Source organism: Colossoma macropomum, unplaced genomic scaffold, assembly GCF_904425465.1.
Source record: "Colossoma macropomum unplaced genomic scaffold, Colossoma_macropomum, whole genome shotgun sequence".
NCBI classification, from domain to species: domain Eukaryota; kingdom Metazoa; phylum Chordata; class Actinopteri; order Characiformes; family Serrasalmidae; genus Colossoma; species Colossoma macropomum.
The window spans coordinates 32,755,384-32,770,714 of NW_023494804.1; the positions used below are offsets into that span (position 1 = coordinate 32,755,384).

A 15,331-nucleotide genomic window follows, 5' to 3' on the forward strand; every position below is an offset into this window, starting at 1 on the left:
ATATTATTTATAATTAGTAATTACAAGACTGTTTAGCAAGCACACATCAGACACACAAGACGTTATGACAGTTACAGGCCAGATCACAAAGCTTGAGTCTTTAGACACTCAGTGTCTATTTTATATGAATTAGTTAACTGAAACACAAAACATCTTCATGGTTTACACAATAAACCCATATGAAAAGGACCTAAAGATAAAAAATAAAAGCTTATTAACGCTTAGAAACCTAAATTTTTGGGGACTTTTATTGGTATTTTTTGGGTCAGTTACAATTGCAATTATAAAGTATTTACATGTGACAGTCACACTGTTGTTATTATCAGGAGACTCTGGGCTGCTCAGATATGCCATTGTTTGACATGTTAATGCTGACAGAAATGTGATATCTTTATGAATTTGGGTCATTTCTGATCAAAAATTTACCCAGCGGCTGCTAAATTTAGTATTTTTTAAATTAAAGAGATCTTGAAAACAAGTGCAGTTGAAGTTATCTTTTCAGAAATTGCTCATCTGGAGTGTCTGTGAGCTGAAAGTGCAATAATTCTGATGTTGATTCATTCTATTGGTTATTATGAGTAGAAATACATAATTAGTATAAGGGAGACATGTTTTTATTGATTTTCTGTCCTCTTGGATTCATGCTGAGTCCTAAAACTCTGATACACAGCAAGACAGGCTTTATTTTTAATTATAAATTGAGTTTCATATTTAATATCAGATTTTAATACTCAAAATCAATGTAAACCGAAAGCCCTTTGTTTATAATATGAAGACTAAAAGCAGAGATGTAACATAACAGTAGCGAGTGTGTTTGGGTGGTTTTGGAGCTGGATTTCTGGCTGATGGACGGTCACAGGTGAATGAAATCACTCTGGATGGTGAGGCAGAGTCTGATGAGTGATCTGATGTGTGAATCATGTCACTGTTTTAACCCTTTGTTGGATAATATCAGGATTTTGGGTGATTTTCCAAGCCGAATTGCTCACTGATGCTGACGTCACAACTCGATGAAGTCATGCTAGTTAGTAGCGGGTCTGCTGAATGTCCTGATATGTGGATCATGTTTGAATCGTTCTGAAGTTATGAAGTTATGAAGGCTAGAATTGACGTACCGTTAACTGAAACTAGGAAAACTGCAAAGGATGCTTGGAAGCTCCACTCCCAATGCTACCACATTCAAAGACAGACTGCTCAAAACTGCAGTAACTAACAGTCACACTCCCTAAATGTGCTGCAAATAACGACTAATCACTGTAAAATCCAGTATTTTAACCTCTTTAACATGTAGCTGGAGCTGTGTCTACAAGAACGCACCTATTTTTCACAGCAATCTGCTGAATTTAAGGAAGCATTTCTCTAAATTTACCGCAGCTTTTTTACAGTTTAGTGAATGCCTGAGAGCTGCATTGGCTAGGCTGCTTACCTGCTGGTAATAGAGGGCTGCAGATCAAAGGGATTTATAATTTCTCATTTTCTCAAGACTTTATCTGATTGGGAAAACTGCCCCAGTGTCATATTTATGGAATTAACCTTTTCCTATTTTTCTTCCTTCTCAGCTCAGAAAAGGATATTGGGAAAGTTAAGGAAGATGCCTGAGTAAACGTTTCATGATTAAAAATGCACTGAATCATCGTGAGGTCAGAGATTTACACCTTCAATCACAACTTTTCTCACCTTAATCTGAGCTTTCTCACAGGGGTCGCTGCAGACGGAGCGGATGATGGCGCTGCTGTTGGCCCAAATCTCCTCATCGTCCATCTTCAGCCCTCTGTTATCCCAGCTGCCCACATGGATGTAGCTGTAATCTTCCTCACTCATCTGTTTAAAGTTCATGATCTCATATCTAAAAGCGAACGCATATACGAACATGGCCATGTTAAACACAGAACCGTTAAGAAAACGGCGTGTCTCTGAAATGGTCTCTGTATAGGAGAAGGAAGGTCATGTGATTTGATTCTATTCTGAGTGATTCTGAACTGTTTCTGTTCATTTACTTATGACAATGACATGCATATAAGCACATGTATAAGCGTACATACATGCAAAGGTTTAGGCACCCCAGCCAAATTACATGATTTGTTGATTTTTGAATTGAAGAGAAGAAAATAAGACTTCTGCAGCAAAAAATGGGTTCTCTAAAGAACCCTGAACACCACGCTTTGCATAATAAAGATGATGTATTTAACCATACAAAGAACCATCAATACATTCAAATGGTTCTTTGAGTATCCACAGGTCTATGCAAAAGTTTGGGCACACCTGTCCGAATTACATGTTATTGATTTTTTAATTTAAAAGAAATAAACATAATCTCTAAACAGCTGTGATTTTAAACATGCTGTGTATATGTTATCTTAGCTGGCCTAAGAATATCACAGAATTGCTTGCAAGATTGGGTGAAAATTCCTAAAACAAGAACAGAAAGACATAGCTGGCTGCAAAAAGTGTTTGTAAGCTCTGATATCCAGGGGTAAAAACGGCCCGGAACGCATAGGAACCACATCCTGGGAGTAAAAGCCGGGACTGAACAGCGTTCCAGCTCAGATTTTGAAGAACTATGTTCAAAGGAAAATCGTGTATAGTTGTTTTGCTGTTTTCAAAAGTGTCTGTTAAATGCACCTCACATTCAACCCACAGCACATTCAGCCAATGGAAAGTGATGGTGCAGCAAAGTCCGCCCACTAAGTCTCAGCTACCAAGTCTCCATGGTAACACAGGGTAACACAGTTGGTGTGTTTGGAACATGAAAGCAGCCAAGAAACATCACAACTGGCAAGAAAAGTCGTGGTTTGCTTTCTAATTTTCTCAAAGCTGCAATTGATATTTTTGCAAATTCACGTTTTTTGTTAAAAATTTCCATCAGTGAGCTCAAATTAAAACATCCATGATAAATTAGAACGTTAGCCAATGCAGCTCGAGTGGAAGGTAATGACTAATTCTGAGCTCATTGTCATTAATTCCAAGCTAGGTAGGTAATATAAAATCTAAATTAAAGTATGTACATATAATATAAAAGTTATAAAATATATCAACTCATCTAAGATAAAACCAAATGGATACTGGACATTTTTGACTAGATCAAAAGATGAAAGATGTAATTTAGCATTTTGGTTAAGAAAAAATTTGGATTTTGCCATCTTATTTTACTAGTTAGAAGCAGTTTTAATCAAAGTGCCATTTGGTTCCATTTTTATTAAATGTCTATACTTCTTATTTTATGAACCAATTCAGCAATGTTGTTTAAATATTCAAAGAGCCAGATTTTGTTTCTTTTACCTGACTGTTCCTCTCCTGCTCTCCATGCAAAGAATATAGTCTGTATTTAAAAAAATAATTAAGCACAGAGGTTTAAATTTCAATTAAATTGTTATGAATTGGTGTTTAATCAAAGCATTAATAATCATAAGGTCTGTAATGACAATACCCAGGTTGGAGAGAGACCTAGATTTATTTGCAAAATCAGTCAAAAACCCCTGATGTATGGAAGCAATGTTATACCTCTTAGTGTTTTAATGTAGGATGTGCAGTACATTAAAGCATTTATTGATTGATTATAAAGATCTATGAATGCAAATGCTATTTTTACTGTATATTTCAATGTGAATGCACCAGAAACAGGCATTTTAGGACACATCAAAAACAAAACCACCCTGGTAATATATACCAAAGGAGTTATTTATTTATATAACTGTATATTAACATTTGCAGATTTTTAATAGACTGTTGAGTTTACGTCTTTTCACTTCAAACGTCACCAAAATATGCCATTTGGCCAGGGGTGCCTAAACTTTTGCATACAACCGTATACACATGAAAGTGTTTGTAGTGATCAGGCCATTCAGCCACAGTCGAACGTGAAACAAAACTTCGCGCTGCTGTTGATTTAGTCCCAAATCTGAATTCCACTACAGCTACAGTTCTCTGAAAGAACTGCTTTCGGTCTTACCTCCCAGGAGAGTCCCCGTTCTCATCAAACAGCACCACCTCTCCTGATACACCAGTGAAGTTGGTCCTCATGAGGAACTCTAGGAGCTTGCGGCCATCGATGGGTCTCATGGCCTCGCACAGGCCCTTATAGCCAGGGCACAGTGATTTCTGCATGGCTTGCAGGCCGTAGGCCATGCTGTAGATGGCATTGATGACAAAGCCCATCTTAGTGTCCTGAGCGTAGTGCAGCCGGAGAGACTCCTTTTCTGGTGGGAGAAAAGTAGGAGGTGTTACCTGAGGTTTAAAACTGGTCATTCAAAAATGTCCCAAGTAAAACTCTTCATCTAGGGCCAGTTTTGCCTAATCTTGGACTAAAAAGAAACATGCTGTGGTGATTCACTATTGTCACTCCAGTTCACTGGACTCACTCCAGCTCGCTTGGACTGTAGTTCAAGTCCTGGCTTAATTCATGTCCAGGAAACCAGCCTGTACAGTTAAAGGCTGGATGGATGCACTGGTGAATGGAGAATTGATCTGAGAATTATTCTAGACAGTGTGCAGTATACACTGGGGGATCATTAGAGCAAAAGTGATATACCAAATACTATGAAATTAGCACTTTTCACTCAAATTGTTATGCTAATAATATCATTTGTAATAAAAAACTTTTTAGTAAATTAGAAATAAGAATTTTCATGAATGGTCTCTACAAAGCATGTACTCTGTATAATCAAAATAAAATGTCATGATATGCAGGTTAACATACTTTCTATCTAACTACATGCTAGCCAACTATTTCAAGCTGTTTTGCACTTTATTTCTTGGTAAAAAAAAAAAGCATTGACCAGCATGGCTGGTCACCAGCAAAACCAACATATCACTGTTGTCGGAAAACAAAACCTTGTTTCTCCAAAATGGTAACTTTACAGGAGAAGGAAAAACACACTTTACTTTTAATGTAAGTCAATGGAACCAGACGTCTTTCCAAGTCATTTTGGGTCGTTTCTTTTGGTCCTTTCTTCATAAAATTTGCAACCAATATAAAGAACAACATGCATTTTCAAATTATGTCAAAAACTGAAAAACAGCAAAAATGGAGATACGAGGTTTTGTTCTGACAGCAGCGATATGTTGTGTTTTGATGCTGGCATGTCCATGTTGGGTGACCAGCTAAACCAGCACCAGATCCTGTATAAACCAGCTTAGGCCAGCCTAAACCAGCACTGAATGCCTGCTGGTCTGTGTTATTTTTTCAGTCCATCAGTGAATTATTTTCAGTAATGAAAGCTTGTTTTATGAAGCCCTGTCAAACCTGTGAGCCGCGGGAGAATGGCAGTGCAGGAATGACTTCGCATGACCGTAGCAAAACAGACAGACAAATTTACTCATGTAAGATTGAAAATGTAAGGCTTTATTAATTTGTTTAATATAGCCATTAATTTGGTTCATATTGGAGGTCATCGTGTTTTCTTCTCAGGTTGAAATCTCAAATTCAAGTCAAGCACCGAGTCAGTTAAGGGGAGTCAGAGTCCAGTCACAAGTCAGAAATCATTCCATTCGAGTCTGAGTTGCTGAGAAAGCGTGGCCAGTTAAGCCCAGGTCACGTAAATTTGGAATAATTAGCTCTTCAACACTCCATTACATTCTTCAAAGAGACAAGCAAGTCAGAAAAAGGTCTTTTCTACTGCACCTACAAAATTTAAGCTATAACCTTATTTATCTAAAAAAATGTGTAAATCATGCTTTCATCAAGTTTTGTGGTCTTAGCAACTCGATCAAAAACTGAAGTCATATTGTATTGTGAAATTTATATATGGCTACATGCCTATTATGGCACGGTGGCGCAGTGGGTAGCGCTGTCGCCTCACAGCAAGAAAGGTCTGGGTTCGATTCCCTGGATGGGCGACCAACCAGTGTTCTTTCTGTGTGAAGGTTGCATGTTCTCCCCATGTCTGTGTGGGTTTCCTCCCAAAGACATGCAGCCAGGCCAACTGGACATGCTAAATTGCCCCTGGGTGTGAATGTATGTGTCTGTCTTTCTGTCTGCCCTGTGATGGACTGGTGACCTGTCCAGGGTGTATCCTGCCTTCCACCCCATGACTGCTGGAATAGGCTCCAGCTCCCCCCATGACCCAGAAGAATAAGTGGCTTAGAAGGTGTGTGTGATTTGATTTAATGTGAAATAGCTGTAGTGAACTGAATGCTTTTCGAGGTGAGGTGTAAGCTGTACTCACTGGTGCAGGTGCGGTTGTATTTGGGGTTCTCTTGTGGGTGGCCTTTGAGGCGACACTGGAAGCGGTGCTGCCAGAACTCAGGGAACCAAGGGTTACGGTGATTTGTGTCTGGCTGCAGGTTTAAGTAGTAGTCATCGAACCAGGTGACGTAGGCAGACTGTAGTTTGATGGTGATGCCGCCAGCCGCTTCTCTCTGGTAGCCGTCCGTTACGTCATAGCGGTCAGCCCAGCCGTCACTGCAGAGGGAAAAGCGGAGGAAAGGGGATGGTAATGAATGCATACGATGAACAGTAATGTGTCAGTAAGGAATTTCACCAATATCGTGCAATGCCTGCTCCAACTATAAGTTGCAGGGTAAGCACACATGCATCTAGCAGTATACCATCTCAGTTGGTGCAGTTTTGGGCTATATGATGCTGGAAGGTCTTTGTTGCTGCAGTACAGAAAAACTGCCCCAAGAATTGGAGCAATTCCTGATTGTGATTTCTGCAGAAGGGTCATTCTACAGAAACGTCCATTTTTTGTGACCCTAGCATTTATATATGTATTACACTTAAAAAACATGTTAGGGTTACAATTTTTTTTTACATTTTCAAATAAAATAATACGTTATTTTAACAGTTACACCTTCTTGATCCTCAATTTAGCAATATTGGTTTTTAAATCAATTATATAGAATTCTAAGCACCACAGAAGTGCTTGTCCCCACAGTCATGTGTAAAGGCTGAGGCCATATTTTGGAGAAAAAAACACATTTTTTCTGCAATTTTAACTACAATAATCTATACATGACTATGGAATATATAAATTAAATGACAAAGAAAACAAATGCCAAATAAATATTATAAAATATATAATAAAAGTTGTTGTCCCCAGGAGTCGTGTCACTGGTGTTACTGCATAACAAAAAATCTCTTATTTTGAAATAAAAGTCACACTGATGACATCACTTGACTTCCTTTTACCTATTTTCTGAGGATCTATGAAGAAAAGCACATGGTGAGTCCACTGTGTCTTTCAGTTATCAGAGATTTTCTCATTCAGCTCATGATTTCATATGAAGCTTTTAGCTGACGTCACTGGTGTGACCGACTTTATTCTGAGGTAATTGTAAAAAATAGAATACAAATGGATTAAATGACATATTTTAGTGGATATTCCATGATTGACAACATGTGGTCTTTCTTATGTGCAACACCAATGACGATCAGCAACACTATGGATAGATAGAAAAGTGGACGTTTCTGTAGAATAACCCAAAAATCATATCAAAAGACAAATTTCTGGACATAAATACATTCATGGACACTACCGTCCACAACGACAACTGTCAGAGATGCCAGCATCCTCGACACCAAAGTAGTCACAGCACTGCAACTGTTACTGTTTTCTTACCCGTACTTTCAACCAACACAATCAAGCCCTCAAATGTGATAATAAAAGAATGAATTTTTTTCCTATGCCCTGATCCATTCCCACCAAAGCACGAATTTACATGTTTCTTTCATAAACTAAACTGTTGGAGAGCCACTTAATGTTGACAGTGGCCAGGTATGTATGGCGAGCTTGGACTGGTCCATATAATCCTTTAAAATCCCAGACTTATTACATGTCCTAAAGTTTGTAGACACCTGCTCTTCGAGTTTTCTTCTAAAATCAAGGGAGTTAACAGGGAGTTTGCCCTCCCTTTGATGCACCAACAGCCTCTACTCTTCTGGGAAGACTTCACACCAAATGTTGGAACTGATTGCATTCAGCCACAATAGCATTAGTGAGGTCAGCTACTGATGTTGGATGATTATTGCTGGATCACAAATGCCACTCCAACTCATCCTGAACGTGTTCCACAGCTTCACAGCCCGGCTTTATAACCCTAGTCAATGCTCGGCATTGGGCATGGTGACCTAAGGCTCAGGTGTGGCAGCTCCAGAATGCCCTATTTCATTAGCAATGCATTTCTTTGGACATTATACAAACTGTGCATGCGTAACTGGACACTTGTGTCAGCAATGAGAGCACCTTAACATGCTGAATTCACTAATTAGAAGGGAATATTCTTGAGCGTATAATGTACAACTCCATTTCCAAAAAAGCTGGGACGCTGTGCAGAATGTAAATAAAAATAGGATGAAATGATATGCAAATCATGTAAACCATATTTTTAAAGGAAAATCCTACAAAGACAACATATCCAATGTTGAAACTGAGAAATTGTATTGTTTTTTTGAAAAATATATGCCCGTTTTGAATTTGATGCCAACAACACGTTCTTAAAAAAGTTGGGTCTGAACTGCAGGCAGGCCAGTTTAGTACCCGGACTCTTTTAATACGGAGCAATGCTGCTGTAATACATGCAGAATGTGGTTTGCCATTGTCTTGCTGAAATAATCAAGGACTTCCCTGAAAAAGACGTCGTCTGGATGGCAGCATATGTTGCCAAAACCTGTATATATTGTTCAGAATTAATGGTGCCTTCACAGATGTGCACGTCACCCAAGTCATGTGCACTAATGCCCCCCTATACCGTCATGGATACTGGATTTTGAACTGTTCACTGATAACAATCTGAGTGGTTTTTAGTCCAGAGGACACAGTGTCCATGATTTCCTAAAAGAATTTCAAATGTTGATTCGTCGGACCACAGGACACTTTGCCACTTCGCCTCAGTTCATTTTAAATGAGCTCAGGCCCAGAGAAGATGGCAGCGTTTCTGGATCCTGTGTATATCTGGTTTCTTCTTTGCGTTTTAGAGTTTTAACTTGCATTTGTGGATGCAGCGACGAACTGTTTTCATGGCCAGTTTTTCAGAAGTGTTTCTGAGCCCATGCAGTGATTTCCACTACAGAATCAGAATCTGAGTTGCTTTTTTATATTACTGACCGGTTGACAATTTACCACCAGGTGTTTTTTTAGCATTACACAACTTTACCAGCCTTTTGTTGGCCCTGTCCCAACTTTTTTGGAACGTGTTGTTGGCATCAAATTCAAAATGGGCATATATTTTTCAAAAAACAATAAAATCTCTCAGTTTCAACATTTGAATCAGAATCAGAATCAGAACCAAGCTTTATTGGCCAGGTATGATTACGCATGCAAGGAATTTGGTTTTGGTTACAGGAGCTCACAGTGCACAGTACCAGACAGACATTTACATGTAGTGAATAAAATAAAATAAATATAAAATATAACAAAAATAAAATAAAATAAAATAAAACATGCATTCCTACCATCACCCACTCAAACACACACACACAGTCATACCTGTAACCTTACATTGTGCAAAGTATGGGTCTAAAGTTAAAGTGCTGAGTGGAGCAGCAGTTAAAGGGTGTATAGTGGCAGAGAAAGGGATCAGTGAGGTGACAGTCCGATAAGTGGGGTAATAAGGCAGGTAAGTAAGATGCTAGAATACACACTGGTTTGAGGCGGCAGTTCCAGAGGATGGAGTTGAATTAGATACTATATACCAGTATTTATGAAGTGCAGTTTGAAGCTGGAATATTGTTTTTGTGTAATATTTTAACTGTTCAAGAGAGCGATGGCTTGTGGGAAGAAGCTCCTCTGTAGCCTGGATGTCCTGATCCTCATCTGGCTGAAGCGCCGGCCTGAGGGAAGGAGCTGGAACAGGTGGTATCCGGGGTGAGAGCGGTATGCAGTTCCAGCAGTGTGGGCAGCTTAACCCCAATTGTCCTCTCTGCAGACCTGATGATGCGCTGCAGTCTGTGGAGGTCATGCTTGGTGGCTGAGCTGCCCCACACTGTGATGGACGTGGTGATGACAGACTCTATGATGGCTGTGTAGAACCGCACCATCAGCTCCTGGGGCAGGTTGAACTTCCTCAGCTGACGCAGGAAGTACATCCTCTGCTGGGCTCTCTTGATGATGGAGCCGATGTTGCTGTCTCACTTCGGGTCCCTGGTGATTGTTGTGCCCAGGAACTTGCAGGACTCCACTGCCATCACAGTTCTGTCCAGGATGGTGAGTGTTGACAGGGCTGTCTGCTCCAACTATAAGTTGCAGGGTAAGCACACATGCATCTAGCAGTATACCATCTCAGTTGGTGCAGTTTTGGGCTATATGATGCTGGAAGGTCTTTGTTGCTGCAGTACAGAAAAACTGCCCCAAGAATTGGAGCAATTCCTGATTGTGATTTCTGCAGAAGGGTCATTCTACAGAAACGTCCATTTTTTGTGACCCTAGCATTTATATATGTATTACACTTAAAAAACATGTTAGGGTTACAATTTTTTTTTACATTTTCAAATAAAATAATACGTTATTTTAACAGTTACACCTTCTTGATCCTCAATTTAGCAATATTGGTTTTTAAATCAATTATATAGAATTCCAAGCACCACAGAAGTGCTTGTCCCCACAGTCATGTGTGAAGGCTGAGGCCATATTTTGAAGAAAAAAACACATTTTTTCTGCAATTTTAACTACAATAATCTATACATGACTATGGAATATATAAATTAAATGACAAAGAAAACAAATGCCAAATAAATATTATAAAATATATAATCAAAGTTGTTGTCCCCAGGAGTCGTGTCACTGGTGTTACCGCGTAACAAAAATCTATTATTTTGAAATAAAAGTCACACTGATGACATCACTCGACTTCCTTTTACCTGTTTTCTGAGGATCTATGAAGAAAAGCTCATGGTGAGTCCACTGTGTCTTTCAGTTATCAGAGATTTTCTCATTTAGCTCATGATTTCATATGAAGCTTTTAGCTGAAGTCACTGGTGTGACCGACTTCATTCTGAGGTAATTGTAAAAAATAGAATTCAAATGGGTTAAATTCCATATTTTAGTGGATATTCCATGACGGACAACAGGTGGTTTGATGTTCTGTAGCAGCCATTTTGTAAAATGCATTTTTCATCAAAAAAATGTCTTATGTGTAACACCAATGACGATCAGTAACACCCGTGACTCCTATGGATAGATAGAAAAGTGGACGTTTCTGTAGAATGACCCAAAAATCATATCAAAAGACAAATTTCTGGACATAAAAACATTCATGGACACTATTGTCTGCAACGACAACTGTCAGAGATGCCAGCGTCCTCCACACCAAAGTAGTCACAGCTCTGCAACTGTTACTGTTTTCCTGCATCTACTTTCAATCAACACAATCAAGCCCTCAAATGTGATAATAAAAGAATGAATTTTTTTCCTATGCCCTGATCCATTCCCACCAAAGCACGAATTTACATGTTTCTTTCATAAACTAAACTGTTGGAGAGCCACTTAATGTTGACAGTGGCCAGGTATGTATGGCGAGCTTGGACTGGTCCATATAATCCTTTAAAATCCCAGACTTATTACATGTCCTAAAGTTTGTAGACACCTGCTCTTCGAGTTTTCTTCTAAAATCAAGGGAGTTAACAGGAAGTTTGCCCTCCCTTTGATGCACCAACAGCCTCTACTCTTCTGGGAAGACTTCACACCAAATGTTGGAACTGATTGCATTCAGCCACAATAGCATTAGTGAGGTCAGCTACTGATGTTGGATGATTATTGCTGGATCACAAATGCCACTCCAACTCATCCTGAACGTGTTCCACAGCTTCACAGCCCGGCTTTATAACCCTAGTCAATGCTCGGCATTGGGCATGGTGACCTTAGGCTCAGGTGTGGCAGCTCCAGAATGCCGTATTTCATTAGCAATGCATTTCTTTGGACATTATACAAACTGTGCATGCGTAACTGGACACTTGTGTCAGCAATGAGAGCACCTTAACATGCTGAATTCACTAATTAGAAGGGAATATTCTTGAGCGTATAATGTACAACTCCATTTCCAAAAAAGCTGGGACGCTGTGCAGAATGTAAATAAAAATAGGATGAAATGATATGCAAATCATGTAAACCATATTTTTAAAGGAAAATCCTACAAAGACAACATATCCAATGTTGAAACTGAGAAATTGTATTGTTTTTTTGAAAAATATATGCCCATTTTGAATTTGATGCCAACAAACGTTCTTAAAAAAGTTGGGTCTGAACTGCAGGCAGGCCAGTTTAGTACCCGGACTCTTTTAATACGGAGCAATGCTGCTGTAATACATGCAGAATGTGGTTTGCCATTGTCTTGCTGAAATAATCAAGGACTTCCCTGAAAAAGACGTCGTCTGGATGGCAGCATATGTTGCCAAAACCTGTATATATTGTTCAGAATTAATGGTGCCTTCACAGATGTGCACGTCACCCAAGTCATGTGCACTAACGCCCCCCTATACCATCATGGATACTGGATTTTGAACTGTTCACTGATAACAATCTGAGTGGTTTTTAGTCCAGAGGACACAGTGTCCATGATTTCCTAAAAGAATTTCAAATGTTGATTCGTCAGACCGCAGGACACTTTGCCACTTCGCCTCAGTTCATTTTAAATGAGCTCAGGCCCAGAGAAGATGGTAGCGTTTCTGGATCCTGTGTATATCTGGTTTCTTCTTTGCGTTTTAGAGTTTTAACTTGCATTTGTGAATGCAGCGACGAACTGTTTTCATGGCCAGTTTTTCAGAAGTGTTTCTGAGCCCATGCAGTGATTTCCACTACAGAATCAGAATCTGAGTTGCTTTTTTATATTACTGACCGGTTGACAATTTACCACCAGGTGTTTTTTTAGCATTACACAACTTTACCAGCCTTTTGTTGGCCCTGTCCCAACTTTTTTGGAACGTGTTGTTGGCATCAAATTCAAAATGGGCATATATTTTTCAAAAAACAATAAAATCTCTCAGTTTCAACATTTGAATCAGAATCAGAATCAGAACCAAGCTTTATTGGCCAGGTATGATTACGCATGCAAGGAATTTGGTTTTGGTTACAGGAGCTCACAGTGCACAGTACCAGACAGACATTTACATGTAGTGAATAAAATAAAATAAATATAAAATATAACAAAAATAAAATAAAATAAAATAAAACATGCATTCCTACCATCACTCACTCAAACACACACACACAGTCATACCTGTAACCTTACATTGTGCAAAGTATGGGTCTAAAGTTAAAGTGCTGAGTGGAGCAGCAGTTAAAGGGTGTATAGTGGCAGAGAAAGGGATCAGTGAGGTGACAGTCCGATAAGTGGGGTAATAAGGCAGGTAAGTAAGATGCTAGAATAAACACTGGTTTGAGGCGGCAGTTCCAGAGGATGGAGTTGAATTAGATACTATATACCAGTATTTATGAAGTGCAGTTTGAAGCTGGAATATTGTTTTTGTGTAATATTTTAACTGTTCAAGAGAGCGATGGCTTGTGGGAAGAAGCTTCTCTGTAGCCTGGATGTCCTGATCCTCATCTGGCTGAAGCGCCGGCCTGAGGGAAGGAGCTGGAACAGGTGGTATCTGGGGTGAGAGCGGTATGCAGTTCCAGCAGTGTGGGCAGCTTAACCCCAATTGTCCTCTCTGCAGACCTGATGATGCGCTGCAGTCTGTGGAGGTCATGCTTGGTGGCTGAGCTGCCCCACACTGTGATGGACGTGGTGATGACAGACTCTATGATGGCTGTGTAGAACCGCACCATCAGCTCCTGGGGCAGGTTGAACTTCCTCAGCTGACGCAGGAAGTACATCCTCTGCTGGGCTCTCTTGATGATGGAGCCGATGTTGCTGTCTCACTTCGGGTCCCTGGTGATTGTTGTGCCCAGGAACTTGCAGGACTCCACTGCCATCACAGTTCTGTCCAGGATGGTGAGTGCTGACAGGGCTGGAGGGCTCCTCCTGAAGTCCACTGTCATCTCCACTGTTTTCGCTGTATTCAGCACCAGGTTGTTGTAGCTGCTCCAAAGGACCACCTGATCAACCACCCGTCTGTAAGCAGACTCGTCACCATCTCGGATGAGACCAATGACTGTAGTGTCGTCCGCGTACTTCAGGATTTTGACTGAGGGATCCGTGGGGGTACAGTCGTTCGTGTACAGTGAGAAAAGCAATGGTGAGAGTACACAACCCTGTGGAGCACCTTTACTGATGATCTGGGTGTTTGAGGTGAACTTTCCCAACCTCACCTGCTGCTCTCTGCCAGTGAGGAAGTTGGTGATCCACTGGCAGGTGGGGCTTGGCACACTGAGTTGGAGTAGTTTGTTGTGTAGCTGTGCTGGGACGATCGTATTAGGCGCTGAGATGAAGTCCAAGAACAGAATTCTTGCATACGTTCCAGGGTGTTCAAGCTGATGGAGAATAAGCTGGAGTCCCATGTTCACTGCGTCATCCACCGACCTGTTTGCTCGGTATGCAAACTGCAGGGGGTCTAGCAGAGGATCTGTGATGTTCTTCAGATGGGAGAGCACCAGTCTTTCAAGGGATTTCATGACTACAGAGGTCAATGCAACGGGTCTATAGTCATTCAATCCTGTGATGGTTGCTTTCTTGGGAACTGGTATTATGGTGGAGCATTTGAAGCAGGAAGGTACGACACACAGCTCCAGTGATTTGTTAAAGAGCGCTGTAAACACTGGTGCAAGCTGGTCGGCACAGACCCTCAGACAGGAGGGCGATACACCATCTAGTCCTGGTGCTTTCCTCACTTTTTGTCTCCTGAAGAGTCGGTGCACGTCCTTCTCGCAGATCTTCAGGGCAGGCTGAATAGATGGCTGAATGACAGGAGGGCGTGAATCTGTGCTGAATGGGTGTGTGGAGCTGGGCTTTTCAGACCTGCAGTAAACGGTGTTAAGCTCATCAGCCAGCTGATGATCACCTATTGTCTGGGGGGGGGGTTCTTTTGTAGCTGGTGATGTTCTGCAGGCACTTCCAGACAGTTGATGGCTGATTTGTGGACATCATACTACTCAGCTTGTTTGAGTAGCTCCTCTTTGCAGCTCTGATTTCTTTGTTGAGTGTGTTCCTAGCCTGATCGTACAGAGCCCGATCTCCACTCCTGTACGCTGCTTCTTTAGACCGGCGCAACTGTTTCAGTCTGGCATTAAACCAGGGCTTGTCATTGTTATATTTAATGCGAGTCCTGGTGGGAACACAGCTGTCTTCACAAAAGCTGATGTAGGATGTCACTGTATCTGTATATTCATTCAGGCTACTTGAGGCATCCTCAGACACACTCCAATCTATTAATTCCATGCAGTCCTGAAGCCTTTCTTTAGCCTCGGTGGACCACTTCTTCACAGAGCTGACTACAGGGTTGGCACATTTGAGCTTCTGC

At 40.7% G+C, this 15,331-nt stretch overlaps 1 protein-coding gene across 1 annotated transcript in view; it reads right to left on the bottom strand.

Moving 5' to 3' along the window:
• Positions 1-15,331, bottom strand: part of grm5a (glutamate receptor, metabotropic 5a) — a 66,312-nt gene that overhangs the window by 16,463 nt on the left and 34,518 nt on the right. Inside the window, exons 4-6 of the mRNA XM_036595816.1 lie at positions 6,165-6,400; positions 3,950-4,196; positions 1,678-1,846 (exon numbers count right to left, since the gene is read on the bottom strand). Of these exons, the coding sequence (XP_036451709.1) occupies positions 1,678-1,846; positions 3,950-4,196; positions 6,165-6,400 (652 nt within the window). The remainder of the gene's footprint in view (positions 1-1,677; positions 1,847-3,949; positions 4,197-6,164; positions 6,401-15,331) is intronic.